Genomic DNA, 25,662 nt, shown 5'->3' on the forward strand with positions numbered 1-25,662 from the left:
ATCAGCACATTTCTTTACAAAAAACCTTTGGTCTCAGATTAGGTTTAGACATCTAATGGAGGATACTCCCATAGGTGATTTTGCAGATGGAACATATTTAATTATGCCCACCAATGAAATTCAACCATCTCTTTAGTTAAGCAAGAGACAAGGCAGTGGTTGCAATGCACTGGCCCAGAAAATGCATTCAGACTCGAATCGAAGTGAACTTGATCGTATTACACATGCTTCAGCAGCACAGGGACAGACTTTAAAAATTCACAGGCTGATGAACCCAGAACACCAAGAGATGGAATGCAACCAAAGAGTTATCATTTACAAACAGACCATTAGCACTGACTGTGGAATAAAAAGAAAAAATAAGAGAGCAACCAAGTGATAATAGACATTCATACATACCAAAACACACACACACTAAAATAATTCCCTGCTTGCAAATTTTAAAATAAGAAAAAATAAAAATGAAGTACATTACCATTGGGAAATAAAAGTGAACAAACATATAAATAAATAGCATTAAAATATAAAATATTATATCTAGCTCAAGGGTTTTCAAACTCATAAACCCTCAAGCCACAAGGAGCACGATTTAAGACAATTTTACTCAAAAAAGTAGGGGTTGTCTGTTTACAGAAGATGTTGATTTAAATATATTTAAATATGTTTGTTTAAATAAATAAATAACTTTAAGAGATAATTTTTTTAATCGTTTAGGCTCTTATATACATTACAGTGACAATATAAGTCAGTTGTTTAACTTTAACTATATTAACTTTAGAATATCACACTGGGATTTACATGAAAATAGGCCTTTACAGTTTAAGAAGGACGAAGATTAATACTGAATGCATTTAATACCTATAGTATGCGTTCACTTCAGCAGGGCCCATTAAACTTTTATTTTGGATGCATAATGATGGAAAGTAGGCTATGCTTCTATCATCTGAGAGGTCAACAGAGTTCAAGGTATGTGTTATGATTTATCATAGCTATGAATATAACAATCCCACTAGATGGAGCTAAAGGCATTGCATTTAAAAATCTCAAATTTACAAGTGTATATATATTTACATAGATAAAATAAATACATGGAAAGGGATAGAAGTACAGATAGCACTAATTCTGTGCCTTATGAACGGCTTGCTAATTCTATAATGGCAATAAAATAAGGCCCGTTTTAAATTATGTTTAAAAATATGGGCTATTATTCAAATAGAATCACATATTTGCCAAAATACTGCCAAGTTGAATTCATTTTTTTTATTGTATCAATTTAAAAAGCGTATGAGAACACAAAAAAAGTCACAATACTTCCCTGCTAATTGTTGTGATCCTTGTGTCCATCGCCCGCCCTGACGCTCCTCCCGCTGTTCAGCCATTGGCTGCTTTGCACAGAAAACAGCGCAGACTTTCAGCTCGGAACGTTCCTATTGGTTACAATTTATATTTGCATAAAGTCTCAGTTCGTGATTGGACAACGGGATGTCAATCACTCTTTACACATTCCCCCGCTTTTGGATATTATCTCAGGAGACTCCACAGTTTTTCATCAGTGAGGACTGGAATGTGAACAAAGTAACAGCCAACCAGACAAGAGGTGAACTAAACTATGATTCCTTCCCTTATTCTATAACCACACAACGTCAGGATTTGCCACTAACGCGCAGAACGCTGTAAGTATGTCATGTCTTTCTTAAAAAAAAAAAAAAAAAGGTCTTATATTAGAGCAAGAAGCTTAAGATGACTAACACTCTAACCAACATCTGTACTGTTCTTCCTGTTTTGGGCAGAGCTGGAAAAGCCAATACAATCAGTCAGGATTAGATGTGAGCTGGATAGGGACTGGTGACCTCCTGGGTGTAAATCGGAAGATAATGATCGCTTACAGGGAAAGCAGCGTCTTTACGTGTCTCTAGTCGCCAGGAGTTTGTCAGGCTTTCTTCTGCATGTCAATACGCTGAGTTACAACTCTCCGCTAACAGCATTAGCTCCTCTCATTCACAGTATCGTTACTGAGCGGTCGCCTTAAGATTAAACGCACCCTAATCTGTCATTTCGGATATTACTGATATTATTTTGAATTGCAATTACATTTTACTTTATTATAAGTTATCCGGTTATCTTTTTACATTGTTTAACGCTCTAGCGAGCTGGCTAACTCTAGCTTGAGTTCGTGCGCGCATTTCTGTAGTCTCGAATAGTCGCCGTTTATTACAAAACAGCCTTATTCATTGCGTTATTTATCTTAATGTTCACTTTTTATAGTCTAAGGAGGCGACATGTTAACTGAGGGAACAAAAATTTGTGTTTTATTTTATTATTATTTTCACCCAAGCCGCGCCACAGTGCACCTGCTCCTACAGAGTATTTACACAATTCAAATATGTTTGTGTGATAAGAGTCAGGAAATTCACAATGCATCACACAAGGTTCAGGGTTCATGTATAACGGCAGTATTTGAAGTTCATTCTGGTTATTTTTACATTGGTCATAGTTCAAGTAAACAAGCCTGTCTAACCTCATAATGGCTGCTATTTACTCTTGCAAAGTTTTTTTGACCCTAAAATTGTCATTATATTCGCCTTAATTACTCAGCTGTTACATTTATGCATTACACTACCAGTGGTTCTCAGTTTTGTTCCCTAACACAAAGTTTTGGTGTGCCTCTCTAATTTAACAACCGCAGGGCTGCCAACTCACGCAATTGACACTTTTCACACGCTCTCACGCCACACATCCATTTTCTCACGCACAGAAAAATTGTGGAGCAAAGAGGTACTTTTAATATTAAACTAATTCTCAGCTCTTAGATTCCGTCAATTTTATTACGAAATTCAGACAAAAATACGTTTGGCGCTTGTAAATGTGACGTGACAGATCGCTGAGCGCCTCAGTTCAAGTGCACGTGAACCATCATCTGTTACTTTTTTATTTAAAGATGCAGTACAACTTACCGAAAGTATACATAATATCGACCAATTAGTGTTTTTCAACCACGGAAAGAGGTCAGTATAACAGCAGGAGAACAATTATGTCACATAACGTTACATTTACCTCAGGAAAGCCATTTAACGACCATAGCATGTTAATTGAATAGAAAAAATAGCTAGAGAGGAGATTTTGCTGAGCACTATATTACATATTTATTATATTTTTACTTATGTCATTAAATAATTGTTATTATAACAAAAACTGCATTATATTTAATTTAATGTTATTTTTAACCTTTAATAATACCAGCAGATTGGGCCCTCTATTTTTACAGCATTAGGTGAGATTATTTTTTTAAATAAAATTTAAAATAAACATGTATCCAAATTAGTCAATATTGAATCAAAATCGGAATCAAATCACAAGAATGGAATTGAAATCTTGAAATTTTTGTCAAGCAATAATAAAAACTGTATCCTATACCAGTCATTGTACAATGTAAACATTGTAACATGTTGTCACTAAACTTCATAAAATTCTATTTAGTTACCAAATGTTTTGACAATCACAATTACACTTATTGTGATGCAACTCAAAAGTTGGCAGCCCTGCAACCGATTTCACTTATCAGCTCATTTTTATATGCTGTTTGTCCTAAAATGGGTGTCTAATAAGGGATTCAGTCCTGGGTGTCATTGCAGGTTTGTGAAATGCTGCTTTCACTGTTTTATGTAGTTCTAAGAAATAAGGAACCAAACACGGGGCTGTTTTTAATGATTTCATTAAAGTTTTTGTCGACATCACCACCAATATGGCCATACTATTAAAACCTTCTGTAACATTAGCAGCAAACTCAATTTACAGTTTATGCAGTTTCTCATTCTCAGTTTTAAGTAGGCTGTTGTCTGTAGCAACTAGTGAAGTGTTCGGCTAGGAGACGGTACCCTCAAAAGGAAAACTTTGTACCTTAATTATTTACCCCTAAAAGGTTTATAGTAGTATCTTAAGGGAACATATTACTGGTCTATGGTACTAACATGCACCTTTTAGGGGTAGATAAGGTACAAAGTTGTCCCTTTAAGGGTACTGTCCCAGTGACAAGCTGTTGTTCCTCTAAAGGTAATTTTTTTTTGCGAATATGTTTTCGATAGTGATTGAAATTCTTAATCCAGAAGACATCTGCTATGGAACGTGCTGTGTACTGCCGCATTTTGAATTGCAGCGGTGCACAATCTGCACATAATCAAGCTTGCATATCTAGAAACATCTGTGTCCGCATACTTGTGTAAAATGTTTTAGGCTGAGTGCTGATAGAAGAATTTGGTCTTGGTGATGGACTTCATGCAGGCCAGTGATTCATTGAGCTTTTTTAAATCAGTGAGGTTGCCAGCTTTTGACTTTCCTCGAACACACAAAACGCACCTCCCTCCCTCCTTTGCTGTAGCTTAGCTGAAATACAGCTCTAGAATACCAACATCCTCAGTGAAAAGAACCTGGAAAAGCTATTTAGTCCGAGGAGCTTGGATATTTACACAGGAAGAACATTCAAAGAAAATAAGACCTTTGTGCCTGAGCCTCTCAGTGGCATTGCAATTAAAAGGTGTCATTCATGCTGGTGAGAATATCCGCATGGATAGGTAGTTGGTTTGTTCGCATTGAATGATTCAGCAACTTTGGCACAGCTCATGCTGTTGTTGAGTGATGGTTACCATGGGCGATGGGATGAACCATGCAGGAACTCCAAGGCAGTTTCATCAAGCTGTGAAGTAATAGTTGGGCTTCTTTTTCAGCTCTTTTTTTTGTTTGTTTTAATTCAGCAACAAACCTGACCATAATTCAACTGTTGTGGAAGTATGCAACATTTAATCTATTGTCACGCAAGCCGTAGCTTGCAAGAAATGCCTGGAAACCCTCACAAGGGCGCTCATATTTATATGTGGAAAAAATAAATAAATTTCTCTTTGTTCCCTGGTCCCATTAAGGACAACTCTGTCGACCTGGTGTGTTGAGGGGAAGCTTTTTGGGACCAATGCAGACCCCCCCTCAGATCCTCACTGTCAGTGCCTGTGCGTGGGTCAGCAGTTTTTGTCGCTGTAAGTGGTTTTAGACACCTGCTTGCTCCCTGTTCTCGTTCACCCATCAACAGCCCTGCATCCAATCCCTCCAATCCCAGCCTCCCAGTTGCCCTTATCCCCCTGCATAGCTTTCTGCACGGATAGCTGTGACCTTGCATCCTTTGTGGTCAACCTCTGGCATTGTGATTCATGTCAACTCGAGAGTGTGATCCATAAAGACCCTGCTGATGTTTGTGCATGCTTGCGCCCCTCTCTCATCACAATAACCTCAAACCGCATCAGTTAAAGAATCCAGTTTGCATGTAAGCACATTCACTTAACACAAAGAGCCACTGGTAACATTGAACCTTTGCAGATGAAACCTAGACAGAAAGGGCGAAACTGTCTGGATTTCACCAAATCATGTGCTGCATAAAAGCAAGCCTGACCAAGCAGAACACTTAATGGGTGTTATGTATTTAATTGACAGGAAAATTCTGGCAGTTTGTTTGCTGGCATAACCTGCGCTTTGTACCTTTAACTGCCACAGCCTTTTAAACCTAACAAAGTAAATGTTAAAATATTTGTTGTAGGGCTGCACAAATGGGGGGAAATCATACAGTCATTCTCAATTATTTCAGTAGATTATTGTAATCTTGATTATTCATTTATTAATAGAATTTACATTAAAACGATTTTGCAGGGCAACTGCATGCCATTTTTGTGTTTTTATAAATGAGTATTACATTTTTGTACCATTAACTGTTTTTCAAATTTTGATGGCATTATACGGTAACTCTCGAGAATTCCCCCAATGTCAATCAACAAACTCATCTAATTTACACTATGCTTTGTTGATCATAATAGGAGCATTCTAGTTTTGCTGCATTGCACTCAGTGTATATTGGGTGTTGCGTCTACATTGCAAGCGCACCATACTTTTTGCTTTGGCACCATACTTTTCGTCTGTGGAACACCAATATGGACTGGTTGTCGTCACTCCAGTTATGTGTTCAATAAACATGTCTGTGATTGTTTTTTTGTTTTTTTAGCATTGTAAACAATGTAAGTAAATTATACGGAAAAAATTGATTTGATTATATTGATTATTTTACTTGAAAAGCTGTGTGAAGTTGCTACGTAAGATTGATAACCTAAACAGTAATTTTGGTACCTAAATAAATTATTATTATTATTATTATTATTTTTTTAATAGTTACGTCTTTTTTTATTTTAATTGTAATAGATGTTCTCTTGCAATTTTATTTCTTTAGTCATTTCTCAAATTTGTTCTAGTAAAACTACTATTGAATAGTTTAGCCAGGATGCTCATATATTTGTTTCTTTTACTTTGGTGTTCATTGTAATTATGGTCTTATTGAATTTCTGAGGCTCTGTTTGCCAAAAACAAAGGATTACTGATTTAATTTACAAATCTAAATTGTATAACAACCTGCCAGCATAAAATGTAAGAATTAGAGATTGAGCTGATTAATTGTGCACTTTGTATTGGCTTAACAGTGTAAAGAAGGATTACAGTTCTCAGATCCTCTGAACAAATTTACAGTGAACTTAACTGTTGAAGTAATATTTCATTGCTGAAAGAGCTGTGAATATCTAGTAAAATGTCAAGCAAAGTTTGTCTAGTGAAGGATGTAAAAATGTCATCAAGGCAATACATTTTCAATCTCTTGCCATTATACACAAAAAAGAAGCTTGTGTAAGATTACTGAGGCAAGGCATAACAAACACAACCACATTTAAGCTAATGCTAATCATCCAAGATTAATAGTAACGTTGTCTGCAGCTGAAAAAACTGGCACTAGTTGGCTCTAGATTTTGTTGATACAGCACCATACCACTTTCTCACTGGTGATTTTATTGCCAAGCATAAACATGTACAGCAGTGAGTCATCCCCAATACTGAAGATACTTTTTAGATCACTTGCTAACCTCTTGTGTTGTGCTTTTTATTTTCCTAGTTCGGGATATTGGGACCAGTGAAAATTTGGACGTGCTGGAAAAGATGTCAGTCAGCGTCCATGAAAACCGCAAGTCGAGGACGAGCACAGGCTCCATGAACATCTCGCTCTTCCACAAGCCCTCTCATCCAGACAGTGTGCTCACCCACCTCAATACCCTTCGCAAACAGTGCATGTTCACAGATGTAACGCTATGGGCGGGCGACCGCTCCTTTCCCTGTCACAGAGCTGTGCTTGCTGCTTGCAGTCGCTACTTTGAAGCCATGTTCAGCGGTGGCCTCCGTGAAAGCCTTGACAATGAGGTTAACTTTCGTGACAGTGTTCACCCAGAAGTTCTGGAGCTGTTGTTGGACTTTGCTTACTCCTCACGTGTCATCATCAATGAGGAGAATGCAGAGTCACTTCTCGAGGCTGGAGACATGCTACAGTTTCATGATATCCGTGATGCAGCGGCAGAATTTTTGGAGAAGAATTTGCACGCATCAAACTGCTTAGGAATGATGCTGCTCTCTGACGCTCATCAGTGCAAGCGCCTTTATGAGCTGTCATGGAGGATGTGCCTCATTCACTTTGAGACTCTTCGAGACACTGAAGACTTCTGTGGCCTCTCGAAAGACAAGCTTTTGGATCTCATCCTGAGTGATGAGCTGGAGGTTGAAGATGAACAGATTGTGTTCAATGCGGTCATGCGCTGGGTTAGGTATGACTTAGACAGCCGCAGAGACTATCTTCCTGAACTGCTGCGAGGACTACGCCTCGCGTTGTTGCCCTCGGGTTGCCTCATTGAGGCCGTGGCGTGTGAGGAGCTTGTGATGTCAGATAAGAGGAGCCGACAGATTGTTGATGAGGCCATGCAGTGTAAGAAAAAGATTCTGCAGAATGACGGCGTTGTCACCAGCCCCTGCGCTAGGCCTCGCAAAGCTGGGCACACGCTTCTCATTCTTGGGGGTCAGACGTTTATGTGTGATAAGATCTACCAAGTGGACCACAAAGCAAAAGAGATCATCCCTAAATCAGATCTTCCCAGTCCCAGAAAGGAGTTCAGTGCATGTGCCATTGGCTGCAAAGTTTACGTGACAGGAGGAAGGGGGTCAGAAAATGGAGTGTCGAAGGATGTTTGGATATATGACACGGTACATGAAGAATGGTCGAAAGGTGCCCCAATGCTAATTGCACGTTTTGGACATGGCTCGGCTGAACTTGAAAACTGCCTTTATGTTGTGGGGGGTCACACTGCTATAGCAGGTGTCTTCCCAGCCTCCCCTTCAGTATCTCTTAAACAGGTTGAGCGGTATGACCCCTTAACCAACAAATGGACAATGATGGCACCACTTAGGGATGGTGTCAGCAATGCAGCAGTGGTCAGTGCCAAGCTGAAACTCTTTGTGTTTGGTGGAACAACCATCCACAGGGACAAGGCCTCAAAGGTCCAGTGCTATGACCCCGTTGAGAACCGTTGGACCATAGCTGCCGAGTGCCCGCAACCCTGGAGATACACCGCCGCTGCCGTTCTCGGCAGTCAGATATTCATAATGGGTGGTGACACGGAGTTCACGGCAGCGTCCGCCTACCGATTTGATTGCGAGACCAATCAATGGACGCGTGTAGGTGACATGACTTCTAAAAGAATGAGCTGCCATGCTGTGGCCTCTGGTAATAAACTCTATGTGGTCGGTGGGTACTTCGGTACACAGCGGTGTAAAACCCTGGATTGTTATGATCCGACGTCGGATAGCTGGAACAGTATAACTACCGTGCCTTATTCACTGATTCCAACTGCTTTCGTCAGCACCTGGAAACATCTTCCTGCGTAGTCGCCTCCAATTAAAGTGTATGGAGCTGATCTGGGTAAGGTTTTTGGCTTTTCTTTCATTCTTGATGTGCTCCTTTGTGACTCTATACTGAAATTACTATTCTTTCTGAATGTGCAAGTATCTGTATTATCTTATCTGACACAGACACAAAAACACACACACAACTGAATCATTTTGTATTGTAGGTGCTTCCCCTGAAAAGTGCTTGAATCATAATTCTAAGCAGAGTAAGGATAGAAGTCAGCAGGCTGTCGACCTTCACACATAAACAATGATTTCTGTCAAGATAACTGCATGCCAAAATGTTAAATTGGGGCTTGACAGCCTTCTTTGAAAGCAGCTGAGTGCTCCTATCTTATTTAGGTTTTTGAAAGTGGTTGAGCAAAGAGAAAATGATTGTGTTAAACCATCTGGATGTCTAGGAATATTAAAGAACAGCGGCTGTCATTGAAGGGCAACATCTTCAAGAGGGTTGAAGGTTGAGGCTTAAACATCTCATGAATTCTCACTTAGGATCATAGTGATGTGTCAGCACTAGTGAGCTATTGAAAAATTGATTTGTGATCTACATTACAAAGCTTTTTCTGTCAATTGGCAATTAGGTTGAGTGAGAGCACAAAGTGGCTTAATCTCTGTAATTACAGGCTGCAATGAGAGACTCGGTGTAGAGAGATTTAGGGAGGAGGGTGCTTATTGTTGCTGAAACAGCTGCTAAAGCATTTTGTTTCCCATCAACTGTACCATCTAAATCTTTTTTTTTTTTTCTGCGCTTAAATGTTGACCACTGAAAATTAAGGCAAAACATGTTTTATGGCATGTTTTGCTGAATATTTTCAGGTGGCCAGAGGACAGTCTTGGCTGAAGATGTGAACAGAAACAGTTTGAAAAATTGAAATGCGATTTGCAGATTTTGCTTTTCCCACTTGTGCATTGAATTCCCCATGCCCAGAAGCAATCATTCTCTTTGGCTGTTGTTGAATTAATAAAGAGCTATTTATGTGCTTCATTAGAGGAACTATTTCTTATGTGTGAAGGGAGAATAGTTTACTTAAGGTACCTGCCACCTTTGTTTTAGAAATTACTAGTTTTCATCTTTTGTGTATTCTTGACAAAGTACAGATATTAGCCCAATTTCAGTTTTTAAAGCTATAGATATATTGTACAAAATTAATTATTGTATTTGAGCCTCTCTCTGTGTATACAAAATAAAATCTGTTTAGTCATTCTAAACAACAGCTAATTTGAATTATCAATTTTATTTGGCCTAGTATGTTCAGCCAATAATTTATTTCAATGCATCACTACAGTTATTTCACCAATGATAATTTTTTTTAAAAATGTCTGTTTAAATTTTATTAATAAATGATAATGATTACACTCTCCCAAGAAACAAGAAAACTCTCCCATCATTTCCATTATAAGTTCCCCCTATTTTACTATCAAACAAAAGCATAGGCTAAGTGTATAAATGTAAAGCACTCGTTTGCATTGAACTGTAAAAAAAAATAATTAATGCTTATTGACTAGGCCTATATGAAATGCATTAAGCTTCATTATAATACCCTTTCTTCTTATAGGCATCTTAGACTCTATAATTTCTGCCATCATAATATCTTGTCTGTCAGCACTTATGAAGACCAGGGCTAATAGGTCATTACAGACTAACAATATTTGCATGAACAGCCTTTCTCAGAAGCCAGCGAGCCCCTTGTCTGCCTGAAGTTGAATGATGGTCTGCCTGCATATCGGTTTGTATATGGACACAGCAAAGGTTGTTGCTTCTTAAACCTAATACTGAGGAATTGCAATTGTGCCGATGGTCTCTATGAGTGCGTCATAACAGTCAGCTGAACATCTCTCACTTGTGTCATTTGAATTAGACTGCCTGGGGAGGGACCACAGCCATCTCATTGCATCTCCTGGTGATTAGAAAATGATTACTTCTGTGAGTAATCATTAACACTCTTCACCAGCCAGCAACTCCGTTCTCACCACAAGTGCTTCATTTCACAGTGAAGCAGGTGGCCCAGCAAAAGCTGGGTTTTATAATTAGCCCCAGGGGGCACAAAATCAGAATGTCTGGAGGACGCCCTGGCAGGCCTGCCGAAGGATGTTGGCAGCAGCAGCGTCCTCCAGGAACGCCCACAGGAAGAGAATAAACATAGTTGAATGTGTACCAACCAAAGGGTTAAAGCTTAGCTGGTTAGCGTGGCTCTGCTAGACTCTACTGGTAGCATTCTTTTTTTTTTTTTTTTTTTTCATTGGCGTGCATTAAAATTGATTGGTGTGTAGTGAAATAGCAAATATTTCTTTATAGTAGATGTTTTTTAAAGGATGCTAAAATTTATATTTAAGCTGGTGTTCCGTCCGCGGTCTTTGGCCTCTTTTTCACCGTCTGGCCAAACCGTTCATTTCCGAGCTGATAACGGAGCTCTTTGGAATTGAATACAAATGTGTCAGTCGTCGCCTTAGTAACGTAAGAGTTTACAGGCAATATCTGATGTAAATGGCGTTATGGAGGATGCTCAGATATCTGTTTTAATTTTATTATTAATTTGTGCTTAAGTCGCTCAAATAGTACGCTTGGCCAGCTACAAAGAATAGCCAGGCAACAGACAAGTGACCAATCCTGAGTTGCGACGTCACTACACGCATTCTACCAGCACGGTTCAGGTTAGCCAAACATCATGTTTACACTAGTGCGTTTTAAAATGAAAACGATCCTCGTTATTGTTTACACAGTCATCGAGGCTGGTATGTTACAGAACCATTGAGAGAGACGGCTCTGGGCTGCGATTCCCAAAAGCATTGTAAGCATGTTGCTTGTTCGCAGTTGATCGTAGAACAATTGCCACCAACGGTCTCTACGATCAACTTACGATGCTTTTGAGAAACTCAGCCCTGTTCTCTTATTGTCGTGTTCTGGTAGCGTAACGTGAGCAGCCACGCCATCGTTTTCAAAAGTCTCAGTTTTGGTCCGTTTACACTGAAACGCAACCCCGGACTAAAACGGGGTCTGCAGTGTTTCGAAAACAACTCAAAAACAACCTTGCAGCAGATCTGACCGCCCTTGAGCAAAGATGGCAGATTTCAAATTCTTCAAGTATTATATAGACCTCCCACACTCTCCTATTCATTTCTTTACCCTGTTCAGCCTCACAACCTTCTCTCTCCTGATAAAGTAACTAAAGAAGTGGGTGATGAAAGCAAAGGCTGGTGTGTTTCAAACTCCTACTGAGTTGAAGCAGTGAAGAATTGATAGAGTATAGGCGGCCCAGCTCTATGGTCTCACTGTCTCACACTTAAAATGCCTGTTGGTCTCCATAGTGGAATGTCTCTGTCATTATGAAAAACTGAATAGAGAAGAATGAGCTTCATAAATGATTTAAAGGCTTGCATGTGCAGGGTTGGGATTCCACTTTCAGTTTATAAATATTTTAAAACCTGCAGCGGCCAGGGACAAGGAGAGGAGTACCTGAATGTAATCCATTTCAGAAAGCTGTGCATCATGCTAGACAACAGGATAATTGAATCCCACAGTCTAAATTTGACATTATTAGTCATAATCAGACAGCCTTGCTGAAAACTGTAAATCAAGTTTCACGGTATAGTATGTTTTTCTAGAGACCTAACATCCCTAAAATAAAAGGAAAGAAAATGAAGAAAAGCTTTTAGAGTTTAGTGGCAGAGGTTGTCCATTAAATGAAAAGGCTTATGTAAAGCTTGTATCATGTTAGCCCCTATAAATTTTTTTTTTTTCTTTTATGCCACGCATTGTCAAACATTTTATTCATGAGCCGTTATTTATATCCATATTTTTTCTGAATAGTATAGTTTATAAACTGCACATTATTTTCCATGTCAAAGCTCAAAGTTATAGTTCACCCAAAAATTTTAATCATTTACTTGCGTTGATGTTGTTCCAATCTAACTTTCTTAGTTTTTTAATTCCTAGATATTTTTAAAATAAAATGTTTTTGGCTATACAATAAAACTCAATAAACATTGGACCCCACAGACTTTCATTGTGTAGGCAAAAAAAACAAAACAATACAAAACAAATTGTATTATCTTTTATATTCAACACAAAAAAAGTACAGGTTTAAAAAGCATACGTTTTTTTATTTATTTTTTTTGGATGCATTATGTAATGTTTACTTAAACTGACAAAATCTACTGTGACTGTGCATGTGAACGTACTTTCAGGCCATTTCCTTTGAGTTACCCCACCCCCAACACTTTACCTGAACAAAGGCCTTTCTCTGCACTACAACTTGACAGTGGACTTTCTCAAACCACTTCTGTTCAGGAATCTCCCTAAGCCATGTTTGATGGAATCAACTAGCATTTGTGTGTGTGTGTAATGTCAGAAGGAAAATGCTGGCACAGTTTTGTTTGTTTTTTCCTCAGAGTGACCACTGGATAAATGGTCAGAAATTGCCCATTGCCCAAGAAATTCCAAAGTATGAGCTAGTAATGCTTTTAAAAAGTAGCATCAAACTTGTTGTTGATTACTTTACAGGACATGAATTATGACCAGAAGCTCCAGGTAAATATAATAGGGAATATTCAGGCATTGGCCTGTAATGTCATCTCTTTTGACACCCCTGTAGCACATCCCATATGTCCTCAATAAGACTTAGTTACTGCTTTTTCTGCCAACAGTGCAGTTTCATTGGCAGCATTGTGTTCAACTAATCCAGGTAATTTGCCAGTTGGAACAGTTCTGACCCCTTGCCAACCACCACAACCTCCCGTCCCATCCCCTAAAGGAGGGGGCTTTAGAAAAACTAAACCAGCTAATTGTTTTTTCTGTTACAGAGCCCATAAATCGGATTGGGTTTAAATCTAATCTCTCTTTGTGGCATGCATGTTACTAAAGCAGGAAACACGATGTTTTGGCAGTGTACACTGTTCTCCCAACTGGTGGAAACAGGCCGATACAGGTAGCAAAAGCCCAGATTTCCCATGCACATCATCTTCTTTGACCCATCAAGCACTGACACAGTCTGGTGAAGGCTGGATAAGCTTTGCCTGGTCATGGTGCCCTGTTTAAACTAGCTGTGGATTTGTACGCTCGAGTGGCAGAAGCCCTGTTTCCTGGAATGCCACTGCTCACTGTAATCAGTCTTTATACCGATATTTATCCTTTACTATCACCGTATTAAGGAGTAATGTCATGTCCACTTTAACCCATCTAGACAACAAAGTCTGGTTTTTAATAAGCATAAGTCTATAGTGTTTGCAACATGTTTTACTAATCTCCACCGATGTGCCTGTTCTGAAGGATTGTTGAACCATTTTTTAACTAAAAGTTAGTTACAGTTACAGTTTCCTGTTGGGAGAGACCACCATAACTTGGGAAACAAGTACATTTGCATTTCAGTTGGACTAAAGTGTCATGTTTTGTATTTAATTGAACTGAAATCATCAGGACTAACAAACCTAGATAATGCAATTGCATCTTGGCTTCATCCAGCATGTATAAACGTTAATAAGACTAAAATTGGCCTAGATCTTGATGCTTGTTCTGTTTACTTTGTTCAATAACGGTTTATTTTTATTGTTTCAGTCACAATAACTTTATTTCTTCTCATCAGTCCATTTAAATTTATTAAATGGAAGTTTAATGAACATTAATTAATTTTTTTCTGGCAATTGAGACTGCATTGTTATAGTTTGCGGGATGAGACTCGATCAGGAGAGTAAATGTTGAAATTAACCCTTTTTTGTTGCGTTTCTGAGTAAACGGAAAGGCTTATGTTAGTAGTTTTGTGGTTGCCCTTGTGTTGAAGAGTGCATATATGTATATGTATATGTGTGCATATTTATATATAGCTAAAATACTTTTTAAAAATACTAAAAAACAGTTGCATATTGCATACCAACATGTGGCAATAGAGTTGTGCAGGTATGACGTCAGAACCCGGAAGACTAATTTATCGCTGGTTCTTTTAAGACTTTCCTATGGGGTTTTATAATGTGGGTTTTTGATTTATGTGTAAAATAAAGACGTAATAAAGTCGTAAACAACTTGACTTTACTTTGTTTTGACAGAATGTCAAAATATAGCCAAGTTATTTTTACCACAGGCTTTATTTTACTCCTAAATTAAAAAAAAACATAGGAAAATCTCCAGCGGCAAATTAGACTTCTGGGTTCTGACGTCATACCTGCACCACTCTATTGCCATTTGTTCTTTAGGTTTGATCAACAAAACATAAGTTGTTTGAATGGACTTGTTCTAGTCTTGTACCAACTTGTTTGAAATTGTGTGTAAAAGTTAAATGGAAAAAAAAAAATAATGAGAGGTTGGAATCGTTCATTTTATTTATTATTTTTGTGTTTTTTAATTAGGGCTTTGTAGACAAGTATAGTATTTCTCAAGATAGAATTATATACTGCATTCACCTGCCCACAGGGATTTACCTTGAGCTTTTCACCTAAGGCAATAACACATCTTTAAAAAAAATATGCACCTCATTTCTACACATAGCAGTTTTATCCTCTACATCTGAAAAGTATTTTAAACGGTGTCAACAGCATTCCCTTCAAGTGCATGTGGCAGCTATTATGCCAGATCAGAATCTCACACTAAATGAATCATAAAGCAGATGGACACATTTAAGGCGAAACCCACGACTGGGATCTGCAAAATATTTACTTTGTTTTTGGTTTATAAAGAGCAGGAGTCTGTTTTGATTGATACGTCAATGGCATTGTCAATGCAGGCTCTGAAATCATTTCATTGTTGGTGCTTAACCGCTTAAACCCTCTAGGGGAGGCATTAGCTTTAAATTGGAATGTATTAGAGGTGATGAGAATTGAATTAGAGGCAGTCAGACACCCCTGTTGGGCAAGCTGCACTGGTGGGATGTGAAGCTGATGTAAGCGATTGATTTTAAATCTTCTGTAAGCGTAGACTCATTTAAAGTGCTACGAGACTGCAAATCCCATATGTTCTCCACGGACACAACAACAGACAAGGTTAGTCTTTGATTGACCGTGATTGATCCTGTTACTTTTTCAAAGTAATTTCAAAGTGTTTTAGATTCAGGTCTTGAGTCTCATTTTCTCTTTTCTGTGTGCTTGTTCGATTTTAAACTCTTCAGTTTATGGTTCCAACTAAGTACATTTACAACCTTTTTCCGTTGCAACAGCAGATAATGCAAGATACGTTTCTCGTATGTATTGTTATATCAATACATGGTATCGATACAGATTTGATTCGGGTTCACAAGATCTTGATTTGATTACAAATGATTCTTTTAAATATATTTTAGTTATGTCTATTTTTCATACTTGGAAAATACATACTTGTATTTTTCATACTTGTGAATTCTCTCTGCCAATGTTTTTTACAGGACAGTTTTATACTGGGTCAAACTTATAACTACTCATTAGAAAACCCAGTCGTTTCAAGAATTAGTCTACGCCGGTTATGCTGTTTGTTTAAAAAGAATCAAGTCATTTGTGAATCAGATTTCATTCTTCACTTTGTATCTGAACGACTGCAAAAACAGGTTGGTTTGTTCGTGAAAAAAACCTAACTTTTGTTTCCATTCCAAACTTTTTGCAAAGATTGACTAAGCTCAATACTTTGGTAGAGAATCACAAGAAATGCTTTCCTGTCTTCCCTTTCTTTTCTCCCATTGCCTCTTACAATTGCATCAAGTTTGAGTGCAATGACTGGGTTCAAATTACAGAGATTGGCTTGGAGTTGTGAGGAAATCTGGTTTCAAACTGTGCCGTCTCTCATTGCAGGTGTCATGGTCTTCTAGCCACTCTGAATGGACGGCAGCAGAGCTGGATTGTCATTGGCTGGCCTGAAGCACCTCTGCTCGGTGGATGTGGTGTGGCTGCGGTCGGTCACGGCCACTCTCGAAAACAAACCATCTATCCACTGCTGAGAGGAGCCACAGCGAAGAGCTGAAAAAGTCTCCAGAAGAGAGGCCACAAAGGCCTTTTCCCTACAGCACAACGCTAACTCATGCCATGCTTGTTCATTGCCAAACAAAGGCACAAGACACACTACACTCTTGCACCAATATCTGCTCTTTGGAGACTCTTTTGCAATCCAACAAGGTCAAGAACATTCCAGCGATCCATGACAAACGACAACTAAAGCATGATTTTCCTTCATGAAACTTGCTTCTTCACTTTCAATGGCAGTACAGCATGTTCATGTTACTTCCAAAACGCCTTACGGACACTGCGTTAAACGAAACATCTGAAACATCTACAGATATGCAGAACATCCCCATGGGAAAGTGCACGTTTACTCGAGCAGGAGGTAAAATTCCTGTGGGACTAGTATCTGTGAAATGAGTTTTAAACTGGTACTTGTATAGATTCTACAGCACAATATATTATCAAGGACTTCCTCTCATTTTAAGATTTCTTGAAGGTTTAAACATTTGATAAATGCAATTCATTTATGTGTTGGTGATAAAAACAAGAGTAAAGAAAAAAATTGCACATGAGACTATATGATGGATGATGAGGGCTTTGGTGTTTTTTACTGTTTTCCTCTGGATTTGAATGCTGGATTATGTTTAAAAGAACATTCTGGGTCCAATACAAGTAAAGCTCTGTCAGCAGCATTTGAAAATATATATCTGTATTCTTTGCATAAGCTTTACATATCTGCTTCTACATCCTCCAAAAATGGACCTATTCATTTACATTTTAAATGCCTCACAATAACCTTTATTTTTGCTTGTTTTTAAAGAAAAGAAGGAAGAGTCTAAATTATTGTTTGTGGTTTGAGTTTAATTTATATTGAATCTAAAGAAAAATCCTTTTAAGATCAACCACGATTTTGAAGTTGAAGGTTGGGTTTTTGCTCACAGTCTTAAATCTCTTGAAAATGGTTTTGAGTTTGAATTTTGTTTCAGGGGGAGTTTGTCTTCTGTAATAAACGGCTCACTGCTAAACATTTCCATTTGAAGGGGACTTTCTGGGATTATGCAGCAGATCCCACTGGTGTCCTTGTGAACTGAATTCCTGGTGCCTAATACCGGTAGATGTGTTGCTCATTCAGTCTGTTGAAGGGTTTGAATAAATGATTTTTTTGATGTTTGCAGACTGGTTTCATAAGCACCCTGGAGGTTTAAAAATGCGCCTGGATTCCTCTCCGAAAACTCCTCCACGAAACATCCAAGGTTTTTTGACGTAACCAGAACAAGCTTTACGTTTTTAGCTAAATCTTATAATGCCCAAGCTAAATCCGCAGGGACCTTTAGAAGTTTTATCCATTGCTTTTCCGCTCCTACAGATAGAATTTACATGTTGTAAGGTGCTTTGTTTTTGGTTGCACAAAATATTTAGTTAATATTTTTACATTAATAAAAATAAAATGTTATATTAACAAAAAACTATACTAACATTAATATTCAATTAGAAATATTTAATATATTTTTAATTAGAATTTAGTTTCTTATGAACAAAGGAATTCATGGATACTGAATGCTGGTCAACAGTAACACTTTATTTAGCATATTAGAAAGCACACTTGAACAAATAAGTAGCAAATATGTTTTTGGTTTTTTTTTTTGCAAACCAACATAGTTCTACTACAATATCTAGGCTACATAAAAAACAATGCAATTTCATTAGTTTGGGTGCAATAGGTCTCAACATTTACATGTATAGTGTAAATTAAGCTATGTTTACAAAAAATATAGAATACAATTATTGGTAAGCAGCCTCTTTTATAGAATGGCAATGGCAAAAGCAGATTTATTGTGGCTGTTTTTTAAACATCCGCTTTATTCCTTAAAATAGGAGAGGGCGCTGAGTCCAGGAAATTGTGCAGTCGTCTGGAAACGGAGGCTGACATTTTAAAATGATTCCTTGAGGCACCTCTGTTTGCAAAGTTTTTATCGAGTTCAAGTTTACTCTTGAGCCTGTGAGAAGCTATTAGCACATCTGACTGACTGATGCACTGGCGCACTGCAGCAAGAATGTGTACTAGTCGGTTTGGAGTGAGACGGAGCTGTGTGAATATTTCAATTTCGAGAACTAACCACTTCATGTGCAGTACGAGCAGTGGGACATTTGTGATGTATTCAACATCTAAATAGTTTTGTCCTCTTAGGAGATAAAGACTAGACTCTCTGCAGTTTCCTTTCAAGCTTCTAATCTGGTATGGTGTCTGACAGCCCAGTGGATTCTGGGAGGGGGTGAGGAGGACAGACAGACAGACAGACAGACGAAGCACCCTGGGTAAATGGAAGGTAAATCCTCTGCCAGGCAAGAATGTTGAGCACAGTCCCTCCTGCCACTCATTTTGCCTTTCAGGCCACCTGCTAGCCCTGAGGACTGGGCTCAGATAACAGCCACTGCTGCTGCTTAGACACCAAAGAAAAAGACCTCCACAAGGTTCAAGAATATGCAAAACATCAACATTTTAATCACCCAGTCCTTGGGTAAACCTTCTGGAATGTATGTCCAGGTCATATTCGCTACCTTTTGCACACATTATTTAGCATCATAAACATTATTACAATTTAAAGTCACCATAAAATTAAAATGGATAATCTTTTATGGAATGCTGCAGTACTTTTGCAGTATTTATTCGTGCGCTTTATTCTTTAAAAAATTCATGTGCCCTCATAATGTTTAATCAAAATAACTTCCCCCTCGCTCTTCTCCAATGATGTGTTTACTGGCGTGAGGATGGGACAACCTGTGTCACTCACACCAATAGCAAACCACAACCATCCAATCAATTCCCGGGGGACTTTTTTTTTTTTTTTTTCTTGTTCAAGAAGTTGTTTCCCTCATATATACCTCACAATAGGTAATAAATAACTATTGCAACTCCTGTTCAATGCAGACTTTATAGAAAATGTTTTCTTTTTAACTATATTTTAAAATGTAATGAATGCTGAATTTTCAGCCTTTACTCCAGTCTTCAGTGTCACATGATCCTTTAGAAATCATTCTAATGCTGATTTGGTGCTCAAGAAACATTTTTTTTGTTATTATCAATGTTAAAAACAGTTTTTCAACGATATTTTTTTGGTGACGGTGACAATTTGTTTCAGGATTCTTTGATGAATAGAGAATTCAAGTGAACTTTGAAGCAGTTTAGCAGCATTTATAGCAGTCTAAAACCACATGTACACTATAGTGAACATGAATTTAAACCAGATTTGCAAGTTCAGCCACCCCTTGTGTATTTAAGATGTTTGATCTTTGAATGCAGTTGTTTGGCAGATCAGCATTGGTAACCTCATGCAGAGACAGTTTGCTAATTGAAATGCAGAAATATGTTTTTGCCTCGGTTCTCTTTGAACTGGTGCATAATTGAGGCTGTAAAGCATTTCGCTCATGTATATTTGAACAGGTCTCTCCTAGTCCTGCCCGTTTGAAAACTCCCTGAAACACTTCATCACAAGTCTCACTAACTTCAGAAGCATTGAGTGGTTTTCACAATGGGCACGTTTTGCTAAAAACAAATCTGTAGATTTCATCATTGCTTTTATTATTTACATCATTGCTTCATTCATTTATACATCTGTTGAGACAAGAATAAAGGATTATACTCCTTTGTATACATTTTCAGTCGGCAGATCTTAACATGGACAGGTTATGTGACATTGCCTCACCCCCAAAAAACATGAATTAAAACTATGCCAGGTGAAAGAAAACAAGACCCAGACTAACCACAGTTTGTTTTGAGTGGTCAATTGCTGACTGCCAGCAGCACAAAACCATTGAATTAAAGAGGCATTTAGAAAAACATTTAGGGAAAATGAAGGCACATTTCCACCTTGGTCATGTTAATTCTCTTGAATATTGGGTCAAAGCAATTTGTGGTAATATGGTTAAAAGCATTTCTTTAAATGAACAATTTAGGAAAATCTTATTTTTCAGTAATTACTAGAAAGATCATTGTGAATAAGATCGCATTCCCACTTTCAAAGTAAAGGGGCTGTATGAAGAATTCAGAAACCCTTGTTATTAGCGACACCTGTGGCCGTTAAGTGAACTGCACTGCAGTCAGTGACTTATTGCTCGTGCTCGTACAAGAGACTGAACGTGAGTCAAGACCCCGATACTCACGGCAAAGTTTTCTTTTTCATTCTTAGCTTAGAAGTAAAAAGAAGCTGGAAGTACATTTGCAGCGATAACGAACATCCCGACGCCGTCCACGCTGCTAAGAGCGACATTCAGGTGAATATAAATATGTGCTGCGCTTTGATGACAGCGGTAAAGAAAGCATCTGATAATAGCGATGTGGATTTGCTTGCACCAGCTCTGCAATTCACTGGCATCATGTCGACAGATGAGGTAATTAAAATTACACTGTTATTATGATAGTTTGATTACAGTAAGTAGGCCTATATTTCAAGTCAAGTAGCCTATAAAGTACCTAGGATATCTGAGACTAGGCCTATAGATCTTGCTATGTGACAGTGAGACTATAGTTTAAATTAATCCCTTTACTTTGATGACACATTGACATTACAGTACAGATTAACTCTTTCAGCATTATCATGATCATTGTAAAAACATTCGTTTCATGTGTCATAGAACGGAAGAGAGGCTTTCGGGAGCGTGTGTAAACGTTACATTGGCTACTTTTAATTTTAATATATATAGGCATATTATATATATATATATATATATATATATATATATATATATATATATATATATATATATATATATATATATATATTAGTCACAAAATATTGTGACTTTTTTAATTTATAGCCCGTTCCAACTCAATAGTAACACGAAATGTATTGTCAAATCAGTGTGAGTATTTTTTCACTCTTGGAGATTATAAAATAAGAGGGAACAAAATAGTCACAGCATGTTGCAAGACTTTCCCTTTCATAAGACAACTTTAATTATATAATAGCTATCAATTATAATTATAGCCACCCACACATATCCTAGAAGCACTGGCAGCGGCCCAGCTCATTTACACATACAGTATGAGAGCTTGAGATAAAACATACACAAAGCAGCATTCAGACTCTTCATTGAATTCACTTTCTCTGTGGTTCGTCATGGATACCACTAGCTCATTAACCATTCACATTTAATTAAAGCGGACACACGAGATCAATATGTTCCATTAGCTCCAATACGTCTACGACAGAATAAGTGGACGACACCAGCCGCTAATTTCCCCAGTGATGCGATCGACAGTAGCCTGTGTTGGCCTGCTTTTAAGGGCCTGAAGACGGCATGCAGCTTAGTGGTGTGTGGCTTTCACACACACACACACACACACACACACACACACTCATAGAATTGCACAGACACCCCTGGGGAGGAAGCAGAGGTCACGGATTAAGCTTTGAGCCGACTTTCTGAAGGATGTTTAGAAGTGTTTGTGTCTCTCATGTTATTGTTTATGATGAGACAGGCCTGTTGAATTCCTTCTTATGGCAAAAATGTCCATTAGTTTTAGTTGGCGCATTCATGCTGTAAGCACATTGATTTCTCAGTCTGAGACCATTTCAAACTTGAAGGCATTTTTATGTGAGATTTTTTGCTGTCAGTTTTACAAGCCGAGTGGGGTGGAGAAGACTCGAAATATTCGCTGGTTTCAGGTCAAGGCTGACAGTGAAAAATGCAGAAAACAGGATACTCTGCGGGTCAATGTTCTGTCAACAAACGCAGACTTTAGAGTCAAATGAGAAAACCAAACAACATAAAACTTGCTTGTGCTTTTACGAAAATGGAGCTATGGGAAAACACTTTCAGTACTGTTTCTTTGGACGCTATCACTTTAAATCCTTGTCTTTGGGAAAACCGGGGGTTCATTTAAATCTCTTGTTTCGACCCCCAAACAAGTGTGTAATGGTAAAACAGCCAAGTTTGCTACTATTTAAAGACAACTTTTATTCTCTGTTGCCCATTATTATGCAGACTTAGAACTCCACACATCATATTCCTGCTACAGGACATGCAGAAAGCTCACAAATCAACAATATTGTTCAAAAAGCTCTTTTAAACTAATAGACAATATTCCCCAGTGTAATGTCCCTAACTAATGTGTTATTTAATAAATTAAAGGAGGGGGAAAAAAAGTAAAATAATTCCACAGATTCTCTCCAAAATTATAATAACAAAATTATAATATAACAAAATTGTGTTCATTATTATTAAAATTGTGCTCAATTATTACTGGTGCTCATTATATTTTATATATATATATATATATATATATATATATATATATATATATATATATATATATATATATATATATACATATATATATATATATATATACATATATATATATATATATAAAACTTACCCTAAACCGTTGAATGGCAGTGTATCATCGTTTCCACAAAAAAAGAGAGAAAAATATTAAGCAACCTGTTTTCAACATTGATAATAATATTGAATGTGTCTTGAGCAGCAAATCAGCAGATTAGAATGATTTCTGAAGGATCATGTGACACTAAAGACTGGAGTAATCATAGAAATATATTACATTTTAAAACAGTATTTGTATTTTTGACCAAATAAATCTTAATGTTTCCAACAACTGACTGGTACTGTATATGGTTTGTGGGCTTTTTTCTTTTTCTTTTTTGGACGTTTGAAAAGATTTGGTGAAAATCTATAATCCACACAGCAAGATTTATGCACTTGGATTCCTGTCAAATAAAACTGATTTTGTACTTATGTTAATCTTTTGAGTTTGAAGTTTTTGGATATCTAAAAGAGCAGAACAAGAAAAGAAAAAACGCATTGCTTTGCACAGTTTCAAGCTCAGACAAGCTCAGAGATGAAGTGTTGGCAGTCTGAGGATCAGTCTTAACCCTCAGGTTTAAGGGATCCCCCGGTTTCTTTCCCAGTGTTTACACAACATTCCATAGTCTGAGACATCAGTGTCTGTAAATACAGGGCCCTCCGGCCCAGGTTCTCCAAACATTACTGGCCCCTGATGTCATCTGTCTGCTGACAGGAAAAGCATGCATGAACCTTCTGCTACGAAAAAAGAAAAATGCAACAACCTAAAGCACTACAGGCCCTGGCTAAATGTTAATAACAAACTAAAAAAGGTTTGTTAAACTCTCTTCTGTTCTGGAAGTATCCACGGATGCAAATTTCGAGAACCCACTGGAACTAAATGCACCTTCCTGCTTGGCACACCACATTCAACATCCCTCAGCTGGGATGCACTGATTGTAGTCTTGCACATTTTTTAAGGATGAATATGCAAATTAGGATGCAGGGCCAGAGAGATGAGGGGACAAGAGGGAGCTGCGTTCACACGGCCGTTCTGCTCTTTCAAAGTAGGACACGCGTTTGTTTACCCCCGTTGTTTGCGCTGTCTTTCCCATTGTCTTGGGAACGGAGGGAGAGTTATGTAAGCAAGGTTTCCAGCAGATGAGCATGGACACGAGCAGAGGGTTTCAAACCCTCACGCCATATGAAGGAAAGCTATTTTGGTGGCTCGCGAAGCACATGTAGACTCAGCGTGAGAAGACGACATGGTGAAGGGCAGATGGGAAAAAGAAAGGGCAGTGACACACAGAAAAAGAAAGGAGAGAGCTTGTATAGAAAAAAGCCTTACCGTCATTAAAATAAAGGGGTAGTTGATTATGCTTTCACTTTTTTAACTTTAGTTAGTGTGTAATGTTGCTGCTTCAGCATACACAACATCTGCAAAGTTACAATGCTCAAAAGTTCAAAGCAAAGGGAGATGTTTTATTTTACAGAAATCCCTTTTTAAGGACTACAATGAGCTTCTTCACATTTAGTGACATCACTAACCCTAAAATTTACATAAACCCCGCCCCCGGGAACGCAATTTATAGATTATCATGACAGAATATGCTAATCAATGACTAGAAGATAGTTAACTCCTCATCAGCAACATAAATTCATCAACTAACCATTCAGAAATGTCCTGTTGAATTCTACATGTTGTCACTTCTTCTTGAGTCTGTCCATCTTTGTCGACTCCGGTTTGAACATAAAAGGCAAAAAGTTTTTGAAATTTTCAGTGCATGTCTGTGTGAGGTAATCGGAGCTGCTAACACACACACACACACACACACACACACACACACCAGCTCTTGAAGCTCCGCCCTCTGTGCTGGGAGCAGCAGCTCATTTGCATTTAAAGGGACACACAAAAACGACACGTTTTTGCTCACCCTCAAAGAGTGACAATTTTAACATGCTATAAAAAATATCTGTGGGGTATTTTGAGCTAAAACTTCACATACACACTCTGAGGACATCAGAGACTTATTTTACATCTTGTGAAAAGGGCATTATAGGACCCCTTTAAGAATGAAATGTCCTTATCTTACTTCTGTTTGTGCTTTTGGTCCCCATCTCAGATTCCTATCTACGATTTATAGATTTTAAATTTCTTGCAAGCACATTGAAATTAGTCCTTTGTATTGTCTTATAATTACAACATAGTCCACAAGGACAGAAGAGCGGCTGAATCAATTATTTCGGATTTAGAGTGTTGCAGGGTCATAATAGTGCTGAGCTGAAGAGACAGCGGTGAGCCTGTCACACATGTGCAGGTGGTATAATTGTGAAGTGTCTGGTTTGAGGGGACGCTGTGGCCTTCACACCTCTCTTACCTCTCTGGTGTGAGATTGAAATAATGCCATCAGGGAGACATGCAGGAAATGAGCATTTGACTGACGGGACGGCCCTCAAAGGGTGAATCCCGCAGGACCGACAGGCAGATTTCCTGATATCTGCTCTCTTTCATGCATTTTTAATAATGCAATTTACACATAAAAACAATGATGCTTTCACGCCTGCTTTTACAACTGTTCTTGCCTCAGAGTATTGGATTAAAAATCGATACTGGGACAAAGAGCAAAGATGCTCAAGAAATCGTCAATGGAAAGATGTGCACATTTT

The 25,662-nt window shown here is 38.0% G+C and overlaps 2 protein-coding genes across 6 annotated transcripts in view; one reads left to right on the top strand and one right to left on the bottom strand.

Annotated features, from left to right (window-relative positions):
• agbl1 (AGBL carboxypeptidase 1) overlaps window positions 1–25,662 on the bottom strand; it is a 209,140-nt gene that overhangs the window by 168,508 nt on the left and 14,970 nt on the right. The gene's annotated exons all lie outside the window — the stretch shown is intronic.
• On the top strand, window positions 1,380–17,860 carry enc2 (ectodermal-neural cortex 2). Of its 5 annotated transcripts, none has more exons than XM_084095190.1 (4): window positions 1,380–1,597; window positions 4,914–5,024; window positions 6,968–8,815; window positions 16,546–17,860. In XM_084095190.1, exons 1-3 carry the CDS (start codon window positions 1,483–1,485, stop codon window positions 8,779–8,781), a joined length of 2,040 nt encoding a protein of 679 aa, XP_083951316.1. In that variant the 5' UTR covers window positions 1,380–1,482; the 3' UTR covers window positions 8,782–8,815; window positions 16,546–17,860. The 5 variants fall into 5 exon arrangements, with proteins under 5 accessions (XP_083951316.1, XP_083951317.1, XP_083951318.1 ...); XM_084095192.1 differs by having other exon boundaries at window positions 1,542–1,673; XM_084095191.1 differs by lacking the exon at window positions 4,914–5,024.

Source organism: Abramis brama (assembly GCF_963993115.1).
Source record: "Abramis brama genome assembly, chromosome: 20".
Lineage (NCBI taxonomy): Eukaryota > Metazoa > Chordata > Actinopteri > Cypriniformes > Leuciscidae > Abramis > Abramis brama.